Genomic DNA, 21006 nt, shown 5'->3' with positions numbered 1-21006 from the left:
TACTTTATATTAGGCCTTGGAGAATATGGTGGTAATAAAACCTACAAAGTCCTTATCCCCCTGGAGCTCACATTTCAATAAGAAAGGTAGACAATAAACAGATAAATACAAAATGTCAAGGTGAGTCGTGGTAAGTGCTATCAAGAAAAATGAAGTAGGGCCAGTTGCTACAGAGTGATGGGAAAAAAAGTGTGGCAGAGAAGAACAGGGAACTGCATTAAAAGGGGGCTTGGTGATATTTGAGAAGATATATGTATCAAAGAATGATACAAATTATGTAGATGGAGAAAGGCCAAGGAAGCCACAAGTGTAAAGCCCAAACAAAGTGGGGGTGTTCTCAGTATGTTGAGAACCCATGCTTTAAACTAAAACTCTGTGAGTCTAGAGTCTTATTTGTAAAGGTATCTAAGATACATCCAAGAAGTGAAAGAGCTAGTTGTACACAATACAGATTATGCCATTTGTGTTGTAATAAGTAATTTTATGTCAAAATCTATACCTATGTTTATATGGCAATGCATGCAAACATTTCTGGATAGGCAGTTCAAATTATGTTATTGCTGTTGAAATTCTTGACATCACCAGCTTGAACTGCTATTATTTTGTTATTGAATGCAGCTCAGATACTTGCTCCCCTCACTGCTCCTGGGCTGCTCCAGGTGATGGCTCAGAGCTCACTTCTAGTCTTTTCATCTTGTGACTAATCTCCCTCAGTCTGCTGTTCTCACAAATGTCTCTCATTTCAGGCATTTGACAAATGCTTTCTAATGTTCTGGACAACCTGTGCATATTTTTCTAGCATTGGAAGAAAAATTTCTCTTATCACTTTATGATCCATTTTTTATAGGGTCACTGCATCAGAATTATGTTGGGTACGAAGGGCGGGCTGCCCCCAGATGAGCTTCTTTGGCATTAAGATTATTTTGAGTTAAAAAGCAATCAAAACCCAGTAGATGCAGGAAAATCTCTTTACCTCCTCATCAAACACTTTAAAAAAATAGATATTGGGCCTGCTCCAGAAAGAGGCCATCACCATGAGAACTACATTTTGGTATAAGCTAGGTATGATAGACAGGGAGGAACCTAACAAGTCCTATTTGATCAAAGTCCTCTATGTGTCATTGTTTTTGAGTGGTCTAGCAAATATTTATTTACCAAACATTTAATATTTTTCATCTGTCTTTAAATTGCAATTCTTCCTTACCCTTTTCTCCTTAGTTCAGAATGACATGTATACCTTATTTTGCCTCAAAATAATACGTTTATCTTGGGAACTTCCATGTTTGTTTGGATTCCCCATATGTTTGCTATTAACTTTTATTCTCTCCCGTTAATCTCTCTCATGTCAATTTGATTCTTAGTCTGGCTAAAAGGACCTTGAAGGAGACAGGACATTTTAGCTCCCCAACAGTTACTAGGGTCCCAAAGCTTAAGGAAAACTACTATTTTTTTGTATGTTTGTTTTGTAAGTTTTTCTTGCCTGTGATGTGCACATGCTGCCAAATTGACTGAGTCAGGAATGTATCCAAATGATGTTGCCATAATATCCTCCTCTCTAAATTCACCCCTGTTGCTGAATCCTGATGTCCATACTTGTCTCCTTTCCTAATAGTGGATCATGCCTGAAGGGCCCTGGAGTCTTGCCTACCACTTAGTTTCCACTGCCCTCCCCGCAAGTTCACCAAATTTGTTTATGTCTCTCTGAACCCCTAGAACGCATACATTTTTTTCCAGCAAGCTCATAAATACTCTGAAAACCAAAGAATACATACATATTATGATGGTGATTGAGGCATATTTTTGATCTCTTTACAGTCAACACCTGTTATAAAATTATGTCCCTTTTGCATCACCAACTGTATTCCCTAACCCTGGGCATACATTCCAGAGCATCTTATGGCATGGGTTGAGAAATAGGAATAGATTTTATTGAGGAACTTGGCAACCAAAGTTCATCAAGAATAGAAGGCACAGGTCCTCTGATCCTCTTTAGCATCACATAGACTGGCATCATGCCAGGGCTCTCTATGGCTTGGGTAGCATGTGTCTGCATTCTAAGAAAGGCACTTCATCTGCCCATTGCTCTCTTCCCTTATGTGGTAATTGGCAAGTAATCAGACTACTAGCATGAAGGGAAGATGGGGTCAAGGTACCAAGACTTCTCAGGAGTTGTCTAGTAAGGGTCAATTTGGTGCCTCCTACTGGGAGAAGGAAGCCATCAGTCTTATGAGAAACTCAATTGTGTTGCACTCAGTTTTGATGAAATAAGGTGTAAGTGAGTGGGAAGATCAAGGTTCCCCCAAATAGCTCACTGTCCAGACAACCCAGTGTGAGCTCCCAGGGTGATTTTTAGATAAATCTGCTTGTCGTGCCAGCATGTTTGAGTGTCTGTGATAGTCCAGCTGACTTTCCTGCTATAAATAGTCCAAACGATTGAATGAAATAATAGCGGGCAGACAAGTAGGTCAGAATAATTTTGTTCTGGAGAAGAAGTTCTTAACCTTTTTAGAAACTGGGGGGTCCCATTAAGAATCTGATGAAAGATTTAGATATTATCCCTGAAATATGCATTTAGACAAATATACCAAGTCTACCACATTCACATGATAGTTTACATATAAACTCAACTATGTATAGAATGACACCATAAATTACAAGACAAATTTGTTCTTATACTTATAGAGTCCCATGCTTTATCATGTTAAGAAACCCTTAATTTAATTTATCCCTAAAATAACTCATTGTATTCTCTCATATTGCATTAAAAATTATTACAAAAGAAGACGAAACATCTACATAAATGCTCATGTGAAATGGGATATAAGGTTAAACTTATCCTTGGTAAAGATTAATTGCAGTTACTTGTATTGTAGGGGCTGATGTCAGGCCATCCCAAGATGGTCTACTTTGATGTGAAGATTGTTCTGAGCTGAAGGCAATCAAGACCTTACAGGCTCAAGAGACACTTTTGCCCCTCCCTTAAATATATAGAAGAGTCTAATTTTGGGATCTTTCTATTAGCAAAGATAAATTTTATACGAGTGACCCATCTGTATGGCAGGACAAATATCTAATTACCAAACATTTGTTCTTCTTCTTATTGTCCTGTGAGGTCCTTTTCCCGCCCCCCCCCCCCCAGCCCCGAGAGTCCCATATCCCTACCCCTTTCTCCTTAATTCAGGATGATATGTGTACCTCATTTTGCCTGACTGCCTTTGGAATTTCCATGTCTGTGTGGATTCCCTGTATGTACTCTATTAAATTTGATTCTCTCCTGTTAATCTGTCTCATGTCAATTTGATTCTTAGTCCAGCTAGAAGGACTTTGAGAGGATAGGAATTCTTGCTCCCTAACATATAAACAGATAGCAAGTATTCAAATTTTGTAAATCAAGAAAAAATGTAAAAGACTTTCAAATGAGCAAAGTTGATTACTGGTGGCTTGTCCAGAACACTCAGATTATTTTAGCTTTTCATGGTCTTAAATGTATTTTATAATTCTGTAAGTTGTAGAAAACTGATAGTAATGTAAATAAATATTTTTGTTAGAAATGCAAATGAATTTTGTCCAGTGGAGATGTAATTGTTCATTGCCCAATGGATAGTGACCAAATTTGTATGTATTTGCACATTCACTTCAGTATTTCTATTTGTCTTTACATGTGTGTTCCTCAAATTCTTTGAACTAGTTTTTAATACATTGTTGGTTCCCTCATTAATTATTGTGCTAAATAAAACCTGTGAAATGTATTCATTTTATATTTCTATGTCATAATTCGATAGGGAAAGATAGGATAAAATAGGCAGAGAGAGAAAGATTAAGACCTGAGGATCCTGGATGGGGATAAACAGAGCTGGGAGCATCTGACCACAGCAAACCCTCTCTGGGCATAAGGTTCCTCTTAAGAATGTAACAGACAGCACCAACTCCCCTTCAGGTTCTCCTCAGGAATTTAACAAAAGACCTAACTAAAAATAAGTAGTAGACCATAAAGGAACGGTGTGGCCATAGACCACCCCTCATACAATGGAAATGAGCCGGTCAAAAAGGAATGAGTAGGCATTTAGGATTACCTAGCCAATAAAGGTAGAACCTGAGAAGGAACAAGGGGGAAAAGTAGGGCGTGCTGACTAGAACCTTATAAAACAAAGACCCTTGCTTACAGTCCGGAACATTCACTTTCCAGTGCCCTCTCTCTATAAAGAGAGCTTTGATACTACTCTTACTTTCTAATCTTATACTCTAATATTTTGCCTGCTGCTCATTTTATTTTGTGTCTACCTCTTTATCCTTCGAAGGCGAGACAACAAATCCTGGGAATTGAGGTAAAAAAAAAGAAAAATCTTGCAACAATGATTTTACCTTTAAAGAATTCTTCACTAATTTTCTAAGTCCTCATCAGAAATAAAGATGAAAAAAATTATATTATTTCATGAACATGTGATTTTAAATTTTTGTGTATAAAGATCCTTCAATTTTGTGGCTTCTATTTAGTGTCATGGACAAGGAAGATAGAAAAGAAGATTGACAATTTCAGGGTTTTTTTTTTTTCAATTTAAAATGTGAAAGATTCCCTCTCTAAAATGGTATGATTTACCAAGACTACTGTCCTGAAGTTTTTTACATTTAACCTATTAAAATCTTCTTTTCTATTATAAGTTTCGTTTATATGTAACAGTTAAATAGCACAATTCACATTCTTCCAAATTCAATGAGACAAGATTATTCTGGGCACACTTGTCTTTGAATATTGCCAGGTGGTATTACAGATTGAAAAAAGTAAAAGTAAAAATTATATTTACAGTATTTGCTTTTGTTGAATGAAATATACATTTATCACAAGATAGTATTTATTTGTATTTTCAGTGCTTTCATTACAATATCATTAATATTGGTTAGATATTGTTCAATCTGATTATCTGGCTAAAAATCAAATGAGGTAACAGTTCTATTGTCTGATTTCTGTGGAGCAACTGCATCTTCTGGGAAATAAATTATGACAAAGTACAAATTCATTTCTGTTCTTTCAAAAAAAAACAAGCTTCAATTAAATGTTAACACCCCAGGTGTTTTACATCTCTTCAATGAAAACATTATCACTTCAGCTTTTGAGACAGAGGTATGTCAAAAATCCAGATGCTTCATACATTTTTTTTTTTTTTTTTGGAATTCAATGAGGAAAGTTAAGAAAACTATCTGCATGTGAATTACTTTCTACAATGGCAGGCATCCGACACTGATTAATTGCTAAGCAAAACCCATATTCACTGGAATGGCAGTTATATGCAAATATCCGAGGCCAACTAAAGAAGGGCTGGAATGACATTCTCCTTCAAGAAATTTAATTTTAAAGAAATAAATGCAGCACACTGAGATAGTAAGGCTTAGAGAAAAATAAACCAGTATAGCTTAGAGGTAGAATTTTATTTTCCTCTTTTTGAGTCATTTCTCACTTCATATATCCACGAAAGTGATTTACACATTTTTTCCCAATACAAAGCATATTTATTGATCCACAGAACTTTTCTAGAATAGGCTTTGGGAAGAGTTAATATCTACTATTTTCTCTTGGATTATGGAGAGAAAGTATAAACAAGTGTACTAAAGAGACAAAAGAAAGGTTTTGGAATCTAAAATATAACGGGTCCCTGTAGTTGTAATTTCTTTTGAAAGATGTGGAACATACACCAATCTAGTGCAAATACAACACTAGCGCAAGGTCAAATGCTAGAATGTTCAAAAAAAGGGAGATTTTAAATGGAAGTCAGAATAAGCCACTCCAAAATGTTGCTACTGTGGCATAAGAATTATTTTGCATGGAAGGCAACTGAGAAATAGTATGCATAAAAAGAACCCTCTGCCTTATTCATTTCAGCCTAAAAGTAGAGCATACATTTCTCTTGTGTCAAGATCATGCCTTTTCCATGCCGATAAGACTGAAGATGGCCTAGAGATGTGTCTTCATAACAAACCTTACTAAGAAGCCCTTATTTCCTAGTTACCTTACCACAATTTATATCTTTGTTAAGGTGGTATACAAGTGTTCTAGTCTAACCACTTCTTTGAGCTTTTCACTTCTTTTCTGTAAATCCCCTCTCTTTATAAAAAATACTAACATCAAAAAAAAATAAATTAATTAATTTAAAAAAAAATACTAACATCATGGGGCGTCTGGGTGGCTCAGTCGGTTAAGCGGCCGACTTCGGCTCAGGTCATGATCTCGCGGTCCGTGAGTTCGAGCCCCGCGTCGGGTTCTGTGCTGACAGCTCAGAGCCTGGAGCCTGTTTCGGATTCTGTGTCTCCCTCTCTCTGACCCTCCCCTGTTCATGCTCTGTCTCTCCCTGTCTTAAAAATAAATAAAACGTTAAAAAAATTTTTAAAAATACTAACATCAGATATAATTTGTTAACCTGCTTTTTTTTTTTTTAATTCATTCACACACACCATTGGTAAAAAACAAACAAACAAGTAAACATAACAGGGTAGAGGAAACGCTTTTCCTGCTCTACATTTACATGCAGCTCAACATTTATTAAGCAATAATTTTCTATTATATTGTTTTATCAGCTGTAGGAGTACATAAAAGAAAAAATCTGAACATAGATGGTTCATTTTGAGAATGATGTAACTGTCAAGGCTAATTCGGCCTGACTGAAATACAGTACATGGAATATCAGGGCTAATTATGGCAAATCCATGAGATGAATCATGGAAAACCTGAGATGATAGCGTTTGGTCTTAAGCAGATTTCCAGAAGTTCTCAACTGGAGCTTAATCATTCATTTGCTCAACAAATGTTTACTTGCTTCTGTGTATTTAGTATATATTTATTAAGCACATTGTATGTGCCTCTCACTCTTTTAGGTGCTAAGAATAAAACAAAGTATCACAGACAAATTCTCTGTCCTTAGGGAGATTACAGTAAATCAGGAGAGCTATAAACATTTATAGAAAGTTGCTAGTATTGTTTACAACAGGAGGTGTTAAGGGAATATATAAGAGCTTGACATTTATGTTAACATCCTGGAAATAGAGATGTCAAGAAAAACTTACAGTAATTTACAACATATTTATTATTTGTCTTCTTATATGTATCTAAGACTTATTAGTGTGTGATATTAATACAAAGTGATATATTCTTTATACCAGATCCTGGAGAAAGAATTTCCCTTAACTCTGGCCCAATACCTTGAATCATGGGAAGGCCAGCTCTATCACAAACCTAACCTGCAACTCTATTCAAAGGAGTAAAGAAGGAAAAGTGTAGAATGTGATGTCTGCAGGAATGTTGTCTCCTCCATGATCATGACCTGCCAGGCCCATTCATCATTGGGATGATGTTCTGATGCACTTCAGGGCACACTATCCCAAAATATGGCAACTGGAAATATTAAATATTTTAAGCTGAAGAAGTTTTAGAAAATAGCAGAAGCAGAAAGCTCATTCTGACCTTTTCTCCTCCCCCTTATTTCCTGAAACAAGTTATAAAACCCTCATGTGAGATGTTCCCTCAGGATACCCCAAGGAAAGGACAATCCTTATTTGTGAAGACAAAGAGATATCAAGAATCTGAACAAACAAGTCTTGCTAAGTTTCCCAGTTTACTCCACTAACCTCACACTGTCTTACCTATCATATTTCTATAGGATAGCCCACTTTTCATCTCACTGCTCATAAAAAAACTCAGGTCTGTTTCTCCGGGTTTTAATTGCCTTATGAAGTCTCTTGTGTCACATTAAGCTGTATTAAGTGAATGTATATTCTCTTCACTTGTGAATCTGTTTTTGTCAGTTTAATTTTCAGACCCAATGAGGAATCCTAAGAGGGTTGAGGAAAACTTTTTCCTTACCCACAGTCGAATTACTCCTAAAACAGCTAAGTTTGTGTATGTTGTCCAGAAAGCCCATGAACTAAAATTTTCTCCACCTGGAATAGCTCCTCCAGTATTCCAAGGAATTGAAAGGCTTTCCTGTAAAGTATTTATAATTCTCCTATTTGAAGACTTATGTTGAGTACTTTGGGTACTTTTAATTTTTTTAACCATAGTGGTTTTGACTTATGTATTTCATTTTCAAAATCCAAATTCTCATGAAATATGTGCTACTCTCCCTAAAACAAATCTCACATGCTGAATAGAATCCTTAATATGAGTAAATCAGATAATGAACAAAAACATTAGCCTATTTGATTTTGGTTCTTCAAGTTTGTGCAATTAATTGAGGACTTGTTTTTTTCAGAATTCTTTTTTTTTTTATGATGTGATAATATATGAATGAAACAACCACAGATACTAATAAGAAAAAGTATCATTCGCAAGATAAAACTGAAACAAAGTAGAATATAAAGTAGGATATCTGGGAGTATTTCACTGAAATTGTAATTTTGGCAAGGTTTTATTAGAGATTTATGATATTTCTGGTTCTCATGGAATAGAAACATCTTTATTTTATGTAAGTCTGTTTTTCATCCTACTGGCATTCTGAATACATACATATTTTCAAGAAAACGTTGTATACAAAGGTGGGAACTGTCTCTATTATGAATAACACTACAGTGAACATCTTTACATATAAATTCTGGACTGCATCTCTGATTATTTCTACATGTCTAGTGTCATACTGTCTACATTATGGATAACATTGCTGTGAATTTTTTATACATAACTGTTTGACAGCGCCTTTCTTTATGGTAAATTACTTCAGGTAAAATTACTGGATGAAATGAATAAATAACATGAAAATTTGGGTTATGCATAGTGTAGTCTGTTCTACTGTCAGCAACAGATAAGAATGGATATTGGCAATCTTGAAGGAATTTTTAACCCTTAAAATTATTTTACAATTGATTGGGAGATAAAATACTTCCTTGTATTTGCATTTCTTTTTTTTTTTTAAACCAAGCATGACTACTATTTTACATATTAATGGGGTATTTGTGTATGTTTTCATATTTTTCCACTGTGGCATTTATCTTATTTTTATTAATCTGTATTTGTTACAAAAGAGGAAACTTTTTCATATTTATTACCAATATTTAACCCAATTATTTATTTTTTAGTGCTGCTTGTATTTTGCTTTTATGTTTTTATTAATTATATATAAAATTCTGTTTACATGGCATTCTCCAGATTTCTTCTGCCTTGGGCCAGCTAGAGGTTAAAATTATTAAAAAGTAGCTTCAAAAGGGAGAGTTCAAATTTCATTACCTAAACTTGGATTTTTGATTCTTCAAGATAGGCAGCAATATTTTGCAGCAAGAAAGGCAAGATTGTCAAGAGAGAATTTTAGAGAATTTATCATCTTCTATTTGACACTGGACTTTAAGGCTCTACATAAAGGACCATGGTGTCTAGAAAGAAAGCTAAAAACAAAGCCTGCCCAGGGCCACCTATGTAATTTTCATAATGAAAAAGCAGGTCCCTTGATCAAATATCATGACAATATCAAGACAGTGACAACCGGGTATTAAACCAAGTATGTGACCCTGTACAACTGCACAGGTCACATGCCCATGAAGCCAGCCTTGATTCTGCCTTTTCTGACCTTGTTGGATTGCAGACAGAAGGAACATTAAATACACAGAGGCAGTTGGTCACAGGTGTGCCACCATCTCTTCTCTCTGCCTCAAAGTACAGTGCTTGTTTTGTAGGTTCAGGGAAATTCCTAGTCTCAGGGGATTATCTTCCCCCACATACATTCACATTTGGAATTAGAGATAGAAATGTTCCTCACCTGGCTCCTCAACAAAATGAAGGGAGGTCACATGAAGGGAAACTCAGCTCACAGCTCAGTCAGACAGAGTAGCCTTTAGGAAAACTCCTAACTTTTCTTTTGGTGTTAACAGGACCTCTTCATGCCTCCACGGGGAGCAAAGAAATTAGCTGAGTTGAGAGTCAGCATGGTGGCCAAGGCATCAGCTATATCTGCATACTCCTGTGCAAAGGAGAGAGTGAAGGAAGAGAAAGCCAGGCAAAGCTGCCCTGTCTCCCAGCAGGTCAGTAGTGGGAAGAATCTAGCAGCTGTATTTTACAGGTGCTTGTGGAGTGACCGTCAGGAAAAAGGACATAAAATGCTGACTACAATAATTTCTGACACAAATACTTCCCATAACCTCTTATCTAACAAAGAAGTGATAATGGAAAAATAAATAGATCAACGTCCTAGCAAAAACTTTAAGATACATCTTCTGAATAATACAGTAGTTGCAACTCTTTTGGCCAAAAACCCTCTTTGCTATTAGTAATGTCAGCTGACAACTCCCCAAACAGACCACCAAATTAAAATGTTGATCAAAGAAAGCTCAGTTAATTAACTTGTTAGAGTAAGGGAGAGCATCACCTTAAGAGACATTCAGTTTCTTAAAAGGGGAAGATGGGAAATAGTTATTTCTAGGGTTTAAGGCTTCGGTGGTTGAAGTTAGGTGTTTAGGGCTTGAATCTGATTTGGACTGGGTACAGTTTTTGATATCATGGTTTAGGTTCTATGGACAAATGAAGGTAAGGATCTTAGATAAGTGTTCCTGAGTTACTAATATTGGGATGAGTGATCTCTTTGCCTATTTGAACCATCTATTGTCCTCAGAAGGCTGCCTACCTAAATAAAACTGTTGTTCTAGGAAAAGTCTGATTGAGCACATTCCTTTTAGATTATTGCATTTTGGAGAAGATCCTGAAGCAAACAATGAAGTTATTTACTGTTTTATATCTTTATCTTTCTGGGAAATAATTTTCCAGAATAAATAATACTGGAATGTTGATGGAGGCAGCCTTCATATTTAGTCCTAAGAGTTAGGTTTTGGGGCTGCAGGTTATCTGAGTCCTCACTAGACTCACAAAAGTAACGTCAAAAGAGTTAGATTTGCCTCTTATGATCCAGTAAGAGCAATAGACAGTTTAAAAGTGATTGTCAACTGTGATTAACATGGCCAGCCCTGGGCAAACTTTTCAAGAAAGTATAAAGTTCTACCACTTCTTGAAGTAACTTTGTAGTCTTATGTTGTCCTCAACTTCTTGAATTTTCACCTCTGTTTCAGTTATACCATTTTCCTCATCCACCAAATTCTTAAAGACCCCTTCCCCAAGGCTTTCCTATAAGAAACTGAATAGAAGTCAATAAGCCTCCTTTGAAATTAGAACTCCTTGCTCTCAGAATATCTATTTAGTAGCTGTTGTACAGCTTTAATAAACATGTCAGAAAAATATGCACATACCTATCTACTTGCTACAGTTTGTGCTATTAAACGGAAAGTATGACATGCGGAATTCATGTCTTTGGGGAAGATGAATTACTCGGTAATATGTAGCATACTTTCTAGATGTATTTATTAACTGCATAACGGATTGAATAGTAATTGCCTTCAATATCTTTAAGTTTGGATTTGCTCCTTTCGGTTTCAGTTGGCTTAAATAAAATATTGAATTGGTGTTTTCAAACCAAGGTAGATTAGATTAAATAATCATAGTTCATCAATCACTTTTCTATTATTGTTTAGTGTAATGTTGTGAGAAAGTACTGAATTGATAGTGAGAAAACCTTGGTGTTAGTCTTGATTCTGGCACTAATGGACTGCAGGACTCCATATATCACTTAATTACCCTAATTTTCAGTTTACTTATCCATCAGTTGAAGAATTATACTAACGGGTTTTTACAATTAATGCCAGCTCAGTCTTCTCTGATAGATGATTCTAAGTTGTACAGCATCTCCCATGTGAACTGCTTAGAAAAGTCTGTTTTCTCACATGCATTTGCCAGTCATCTGTGCTAAGTCTGAAAGGTCATTCATCACACATTGCTGGTTTATCATAGTTATTTCTGTACACCTGCTTAAAGTGTCTACAATAAGCATTTTATAGCATGAGTTTTTAAAACACTCTAGACAACATAGGAAGACTCATTTGCCAAGAACAAACTGAAGAATTTGTTGAAATCATGACGATTATTTAGGAACCAGGGAGGGACGGTTGATTAACTCTTCAGATTAGTTACTCTCTCTCTTAGCTCCAACTCAGTGAACATAATCTATTACAGAAAGATACTTATTTTCAAAAGTGGTAATAATTGGGGATCGAGGGGAAGAGTTGATTAACTCCGAATATTATTCTGACTCAGGTATGGCTCAGATGAAAATGACATTGCATTGATATAAAATGCTCTTGTAAAATTTTAAGGTAAAGGACACTTACCTTCTACATCACTATAAATGGTAATAGTAAACATAATGAAATACAAATTTCAAAACAGAAGCAGAATTAAACTTTAGATCCTCTTTATTTTACTACAGCCAAGCCTCAAACCAGGAGCAGTAAAAAGGGGAGAACTTTATTGCTACTCACTGTTCAACACTTCTGGGCCATGTTTTATTTTTTTCTTTTTTACACTTCATCTGTCTTTGCCCTATGTTAGGAGGGAAAGGTTTGAATAGAATTGAGCTTCCTATGCTATCTAATATAAATTCACTAGGTCATATAGATCTAAACTCTGCACATATAATGTATGATAAACTAATTTTTAAAAAGGAGTTGCATGTGTGTATATCTAACTCAAAATCTGGCACTTTCTGTGTCTAGAGCCCCTCTCAGCCTGGACAATCATGAGGTAGGAGTTAATGAGCAAGGAGAGAGACAGATGCTCCTGCAATAGCACAACCAACAAAGTAGTCCAGAGCTGGCCTTTGAGCCCTCCAGGCTCCTGGTAACCACAAACACTTCCAGATGTGGCCCATTCCCATTTTGCAGCAATAATCCTCAGGCATTCTCAGTAGCCACTTAAATTCTCCTTCAACTATTTTGGGCTTCAAAGGATTCTCACAGTGTGTGGGCCAATGAGCCCAAAAAAGACACCCTTATCTTTTTTGCTGTAATTTTGGATTTATTGCCATTTCTTAAGCCATTTTTAGGGACCAGGAACATAAGAGAGGCAAGCTGAAATGTGTTCAATCCATCATCTTGCAACCATGGTAATCAAATAGGTAGATATAAAGTCAAAATGGCAAGCTGAGGAGCAAATAAGTATGCAGAGAAATTCTCTGTAGTTAATAAACAGAAATCTTGAGTTAAGGCAAGTGACTTGGAGCACAGCAATGACAGGAAAAGGGGTGCTGTGGGACAGATGAGCATATGAGTATGTGATGGGTATGGCACACTCACCATCCACCTCACAACACCCTAAACCATGTCACTCAAATGAGGAGATAAAGATATCAGTTAAACAGGCTTAAGATAAAATATTTTATACATAATGAACACATTCGTAAGTAATGTCAAGTATAAACCCCAAAAGGTCCTCTTGCTCGCTGATCAACCATGGTTGAAATTAACATCCTAAACACTCTCTGTAGTTGGCGGCCTACCCAAGCATTTTACCCCGCATGTTTCCCTTCTCCTTTAAAGTTGTTTTGATTTTACAATGGCATCTAAGTAAGTGTAAATACAAAGAATTTGGGAGGGCTGAATTGTAGGGGAAGAAGCTATGTATTCTCTATAAGACTCTGCCTTATTTTTACTCAATTAGTTCCAATTAGCTTGAAAGTAACCTATTTACTGCACTGGGCAAAAATAACCCAAAAAGATTATTGGAAATTTTCAAAACCAAAATATCCAGCTTGTATGTATGTATGTATGTATGTATGTATGTATGTATGTATAAATAAATAAATAAATGAATAAATAAATAAATAAATAAAAGATAGGTAGATAAATGAATGTTTGATTTTGTTACAAGGTCAATATTATATCTACCTCTATATCTACATCTGTTTCTGCACTACATCTATCTATAGCTATATCTATATATTTACTCTTAACTTGATTTCCATACATAAACCTATCTCACATGACTGTTCAATTATCTTTTTTTTTTTTTTGCCAGAATAATTTTTAAAAATCTATACAACTTTTGAGAAAAGGACTTTTTTTGGTTGAAGAATAAAACATTTTTTACACCCCCTCCTCCAACATAGTACACAGATATTCTAAAGGAAATCATATATTGAGATGTTGGTTTCAAGCAGAGACGCACTCACCAATTTCTTCAACACGACTTCTAGCTAGAAAGTATCATAAAGGATAAAACAGAACTTGTACCTTATGTTTGGATGAACAAAAAAGGTTTTGCTTTGAATTTTATGCCAAACAAGAGTGATGGAAAAGTCAATATTTTTTAGGATTCTTTAGTACCATGGTGAATACGACCGATTTCCACATACTTCAAAGAAGTCTAGTGTTTAGCCTGTATGTTGCCCTAAAGATGTTTTTTTTTTCTGTTCTGTAACATATTTCCAAGGGTAATTTGAGTGAAAGATAAACATGCACCCCCCAAAACTGTGAAGACACATCTTTAAAAGCCTCTTTCACTACTTCTACTTTTCAAAAGGTTATAAACAAAGAAGTGTCAAAAATTTTACTCAGTTCATTAATAAGGGAACCAGTAAGATGTTAAACCTAGTTCAAAGCAGACTTCAAGAAATGAAGATTTATGTAGTCTGTCAGTCACAGTAACGCTGAAAATCATTTGCAACTAGATATAAAACTGATTAATGTCATGTATGGCAATAAACCCTAATATTTGCAGTTACTTTTTCTTTTAGATAGATATAATTTTTACATTACTGTTGAACAAGAATCCACTGTAGTGATCCCAGTCAAGAAATGATTTCACAAATATCAGTTTTCTACAATTTAACCTATATCCTTACAGAGCTGTAAAGTATGCTAATCAATAGTGAAAAGATAGTTTAATGAAGACAACCACTCCTAGAAAATTAGCTAATCCTCAGTCACGTTATGTGTCCTATTCAGTACTCAGCATTACACTGGTAGGATGTCCATCAATCTCTGCATCGTATGTCCATGTCTTGGATAATTTTTCTTAAAAGTGTCTATGCTTGTGTGAGCATACAGGTTGGGGCAGTTGAAGGCAAGGCAGCATCAGGAATATTCCACCAAAAGACAGAAAGAGTTAATATTCAAGTTTTGACACCTAATATAGTATTTTTGAGATGGTAACATGGCAAACAGTTTAAAAGCAAGGCTGTTTCCAGAGAAATTCTTTTATCTATCCACTTAACTTATCAAGGAGAGGTCTGCAGAATGTGATTGTTGAATGTCGCCCAAGGAACATTCCAACAAAGAGAAATGGAGTAATATCCACCACAACCGACAGCCCTGGTAGATTAATGGGGTGACAGGAGACAGAGCAGAAGAGGCAGATAGCCAGGTGTATGGAATGGGGGATGAATTGCTTTCATTGAGAGGAATACCAAGACCCCAGAAGTTCCTGCTAATTTCTCTTCAGATGTCCTGATGGAGTCAGCATGGTAGGGTATCTCAGACGTCCCCAAGGGTGGCCATATAGAAAAGAACTCGGCTGTACTGTATACACAGGCACAGAGAGGGTCTGTATTCTTCTCATTCAGTGCTGCCTTACAATTGTTGTGGCCAGTAGTAGGATGTGGAAGTTCTCGCATGCAGGTAAGGAATTTCTGTAACTGTACCTGGGCCTGGGACTCAAACTCAGATCCCAGCAGGCTCCACAAACAAATCTTGAGAGACAAGATTTTCAAGGACAGCTGTCAGCACCCTGACTAAGATGAGAAAGGGCCATTTTCTAGTCACAAATTCAGCAGAAGTTAGCAGCGGGTGGCTTGGAGGGGAGAGGCTAAGACCACGCACATGACAGCAGCTGATACTTCAGAGGGAAAGCCAGGGATGGAGGGGTGGGATGAAGGTAGGTAGGATACTGCACGGCTCAGAGACATTCTTTTCTTTCCCAAAGACCAAGCTCTTGAAGCGTTAACCCTCCTGCATGCACCCAGATACCATCCAAGAGAGAGCAGGCGAGTGGAGTTGATTTCTGAAATTTTATCCAATATTGTCTGACCGATCACTTAAAAATATTTAAATATGATTCGAACTAATTTTACTGGATGAGAGGTTTTTGTTTTGTTCTTTGTTGCTATTCTTTCTGTCCAGGCTTATTTGGGTGGATACATGTGATAAAAATCAGATAGCTAGGGAAATTAATCTGTGTTTCTTCATGTAGTTGAATGTACTGAAATACATATGCAATCCTACTACGAATCTATTGTTATTCTCTGGTGCCCTAAACTTTGAGTTTTTCTTGCAAACAAAGGAAGAAAGGAAAGAAGGGAAGGGAGAGAAGGAAAGAAAGCACTTGGTGCTTTTATTTAGCTGGGGCTGGATGGGGGGGGCAGGGATCATCCATTTGTTTGTGAGCCTTTGCAAGTGTCTCCTGCTCCTTCAAACTGAGTAATCTGCACCATCCTCTTCATCTGAGCACAATAAAAACTTGCAACCACACCAGAGTTCCCTCCGAAGTGTGAGGAGAAATCAGAGACACTCTGCCTGTGTTCTTGTCTGGGATTCCCAAGTGGGACACATGTGCAGAAGCCCCAAAGACAGTGTGAGGGACCCCAGAGTCCCTGGCAGAGTGGGAGATGGCTCTCTGAATGCCGCACCCTTGAGGAATGCTGAGGTGTTTAACTTACTCAATTGTGGCTCAACTAAGGCAAATATTTTGTAAAAAACTGTAGGCTGGGTCACAGGTAGGGGCTTAGGGACATAAAGCTGCTTCCCTGAGGGACCACCGCCCTGCCCTCATCCAAGCCATCTAAAGGTACCACCTGTGCCAGGCAGAGATGAGAAGCCCACCGGTGGTGACAGCATGTGAGAAGGGGTGCAGAGACCACCAGAAATGCAGAACAACACGGAAATAGGGGGGACAGAGAATTTTAAACCAGAATAAGACTGAACCACAGACCTGAATTAAATGAGAAATTGATCACTGCATTGTATAGAAATTAAACCCAGAAAGGACCAGTTTAAATTAGCAATTTAACAGTAAGTGAGAAGATAGTTCTGAATCAGACTTTAAGAAATAAAGAATAAGGGGCACCTGGGTGGCTCAGTCGGTTAAGCGTCCGACTTCGGCTCAGGTCACGATCTCAGGTCCGTGAGTTTGAGCCCGGCGTCGGGCTCTGTGCTGACAGCTCAGAGCCTGGAGCCTGCTTCAGATTCTGTGTCTCCCTCTCTCTCTGACCCTCCCCCGTTCATGCTCTGTCTCTCTCTGTCTCAGAAATAAATAAACATTTTTAAAAAATTAAAAAAAAAGAAATAAAGACTAATGCTTTCTTTTTTCACACCCCAGTTTGCCACTGGGGTTATAACTCTTAAATATCTATCTGTTCATGTGTACTGCACATTAAAGTAGATGAAATAAAACCTAAATTCTAGTTCAGCTGCTTACTTCATTATAGCCAACACTGTATGTGTGATACTTTTCAAAAACATGAGAATGCCAAGAGGAAGCCAAAACCCATTATTGTATCACTATCTGCCAAATATTTTAATTTGGAGATTTTTTTTTTTTATTCTGATGCTCAACAGTGTGTGAGAAACACTGGCCACAAACGAAAACAAAAACCCCACTATAACTGAGAGATAATTGGTTTTGCACTAAACTGTAAGAAAGCCCAGCTTATACCTCAGAACAGAGATGATGCTAATGAAAGAAAAGAGAAAGAAAAAAAGAGAAAGAGGGTAATTTAGCAGTTAGAACAAAGCAGCATGGAACTACAAGTAAAAATTTGATTGGCTGAAGATCATGCCTAAAACTTTGAAAATTAACACCCCAGAGTATTATTTTTTATTATGCCTTGAAATGCTGTTTCTTTAAATCACAAAACTATATAAACAAAAAAATTCCCTTTTCCACTGCTGCAAGTAGCTGATAAGAATGGAATTTCTCTTCCCACATACGGTAGGCCTTCTTGCTTTAGTGGAAATGTAAATTTCTACTTTGTGTAAATTGAGTCATACTTTGTTTTATTGTGTTAAAATACGCATAACATAAAAATTATTATTTTAAAGTATACAATTCAATGGCATCAAATAAATTTGCGATGTAGTACAACCATCATCTCTATCTGGTTCTGAACTTTTTCAGTGTTGCAAAGGGGAACCTCACACCCTGTAAGCAATTATTCCCCAGTCCCCTGCCTCCAGCCCATGACAACTACTAATCTACTTTCTGTACTTATGGGTTTGTCTTTTCAGGATATTTCATATAAATGGAATCTTACAAAATATGTGCCTTTGTGCCCATCTAGTTTTACTTAGCATAATGTTTTTAAAGTTCACCTGTGTTGTATTATAGATCGGTACTCCATTCCTTTTTTTGGCTGAATAACATTGCATTGTGTGGATATACACATTTGTTTATCCATTCATCCATCGACAGACATTTGGATTATTTCCATCTTATGGCTATTGTGAATAGAGTGATGATGAATATTTGTGTACCAGTTTTTGTTTGAGTACCTGTTTTGAATTCTCTTGAATAAAAAGCTAGGAGTAGAATTGCTAGCTAATGTGATAACTCTATGTTTAGTGTATTAAGAAACTACTAAGCTGTTTTCCACATTCCTACCTGCAATGCATGAGAGTTCTAATTTCTCCATATTTTCACCAAGACTTGTTATTTTTTTTTTATTATGATCATCTAACTGGGTGTGAAGTGTTATCTCAGTGTGGTTTTGACTTGCATTATCCTAATAGCTAATGATGCTAAAAATCTTTTAACGTGCTTATTATCCATGTGGATATTGCCTTTAGACAAGTGTCTGTTTAAGTCCTTTGCCTGTATTTTCAGTTGAATTTTTTGTATTTTTGTTGCTGTTCCATACAACTTTGAACAATGAAAGTAAATTTGAAGTCATCTTGACAATTCTCCAGTGTTTTTAGTGGAAACTCCACACGCTGGCCAAGAACAGGTCACTCCAAACTCTGGGCTTTTAAGACAAGATGAACACGGGGTCCAGAAATGGGAGCTACTAAGACACCAAGACTTGATATTTACACACTAAATGGAAAAGCAGTACTTCCCAGTCCAGGCCCTTTACCACAGAAGACTGACACATCCTGACTCTCCTCCCACAATCCCCTCAAGTCGAAGTGTGATCCGTATGTGATGAAAACATTCTGCCTTCAGCAGTGGGCGGCAGGAAGGAGCATGGCTCCTTTCACACAGGCCTTGCTCCTGCAGCCGCCATGGGAGCCCTAGTCTTGTAAATGATGAGACTAAGACAATGGGAAGCTATAAGACATGACCTAAGTTCACCCAGTTATTATTGTACCTGGGACTCAAAAATGGTGTCCTGTCCCCTATGTGTTCAAGCTGTCCTTAGCCATAATCTTCTGTGTGCCACATCATAAAACCAACAAAGGTTTTTAAGATAGCTGACTGGAATTAGGAGGATCATTTGTCATATTAAAATAATGATGACCACCTGAGGCTATCTTAAAAACTTTAAAATTATGAGCATGTATTTTGACTTAAAAACAATGTTTCAGCTTTAATTAAGGAATTAAATGAATGCATATAAAACATCCAGATCCATCCAATATGTAAAATATGTAGTTTGAGACCATTTGGGGTAGAGATAATTACCAAAGAAAATGCAAATCATAAATGGATTTTAATGAGCCCAACCTAAATACAATTTAAAATATCTGACAACATAAAATAACAGGGGAGACCAATTTATGCTACAATGTATGTAATATGAAATGTTAGAAATTAGTTCACTCTTGGGGCGCCTGGGTGGTTCAGTCACTTAAGCATCCGACTCTTCATCTCAGCTCAGGTCTTAATCTCAGGATCGTGAATTCAAGCCCTGCATTGGACTTTGCACGGGGCATGAAACCTATTTTTAAAAAAGGGCGGGGCACCTGGGTGACTCAGTCGGTTGAGTGTCCGACTTCGGCTCAGGTCATGATCTCATGGTTCGTGGGTTTGAGCCCCGCGTCGGGCTCTGTGTGCTGACAGCTCAGAGCCGGAAACCTGCTTCATGTTCTGTATCTTCTTCTCTCTCTGCCCCTCCCCTGCCAGTGCTCAGTCTCTCTCTCAAAAATAAATAAACATTGGAAAATAAATTAAAAACAAAAAAAGAAATTAGTTCACTCTCGTGACCTGTTTTTAAGTTTATTTATTTATTTTGATGGAGAGTGAGTGGGGAATTGGCAGAGAGAGAGTCCCAAGCAGGCTCCATGCTGTCAGCACAGAGCATGAGACCGGGATCAATCCCATGAACCATCACGAGATCATGAGCTGAGCTGAAATCAAGAGTTGGTCCTTTAGCCCATGGAGCTACTCAGGCACCCCTTCACTCTTATGACCTTTAAAATGCTCTCAAGCCTTTTTGTTTAGTTATTTTTTTTTTAATTTCAGTTAGTGATAAAGCATGGATGAGAGACACAAAATAAGTGAAAAGCTTAAACACACTATTTAAAAAAAGGTTGATCATGCTCCAGAGACTAGACTTCTTTTGGCAAGGTATTAAGTAGACTGCGAGGAAGCCAGGTTTGTCCCACCCAGGGCTCTAAAGCCAGTTTTGCTGCTCTGTATCAATCTGAGTGCGTAGGGAACATCAGAAACGGGAGGCTGAAGGTCTAAAGCCACTGAGATGGGAGATAAAAGATGGAGCTAATCAGATGCTTAGATGGTCCTGGAACCAAAGCATGAATTTAGGATGAAAGCACACAGCTATTTCAGTCACAGCAAATAGAACAGAGCATGACCTTCAGGCTGGGGAGAGAATGTGCCAAGCCCCAAATTTTTCGGAGGTCAGGGATTATAGATGAAGGACCGTTGATAAAAATACGGACAGGAGTAAATTGCCTTAGTGCTTTGTGACCTGAGAAGTATATTTGCCCTGCTTTTCTTTCCTGTGTAAGAGAGAACATCCTTTATCTCAGCTACCAGAAAGCATTCTAACATTTTCTCCTGGAATCTCCATTCAATTTTTTTCCCATTCAATTTTTTTTTATAACTCGAACATAACCAACATCTATTGTTCCATTTATATTAGAACGTCTTCAATAATTATCAAACCATTATTCTTCGTCTTAGACTTTGTAATAACACGAGTAGTTCAGTAGAATTTTGGGACTATTCCAGTATTGCTAGTTGGTATCTACCCTTTGATGGAG

At 37.0% G+C, this 21006-nt stretch overlaps 1 protein-coding gene across 1 annotated transcript in view; it reads left to right on the top strand.

The window, feature by feature from the left end:
* The first annotated feature begins 7808 nt into the window (after positions 1 to 7808).
* LOC112865816 (thymocyte nuclear protein 1-like) overlaps positions 7809 to 21006 on the top strand; it is a 28064-nt gene continuing 14866 nt past the window's right edge. The window contains 2 exon segments of the mRNA XM_025928870.1: positions 7809 to 7976; positions 9844 to 9993. Of these exon segments, the coding sequence (XP_025784655.1) occupies positions 7809 to 7976; positions 9844 to 9993 (318 nt within the window).

Source organism: Puma concolor, chromosome C1 (genome assembly GCF_028749965.1).
Source record: "Puma concolor isolate L17-30 chromosome C1, mPumCon1.1.hap2, whole genome shotgun sequence".
In the NCBI taxonomy this organism is placed as follows: Eukaryota; Metazoa; Chordata; class Mammalia; order Carnivora; family Felidae; genus Puma; species Puma concolor.
Note: the sequence above shows the minus strand (reverse complement) of the source record. Positions and strands in the feature narration are given on the sequence as shown.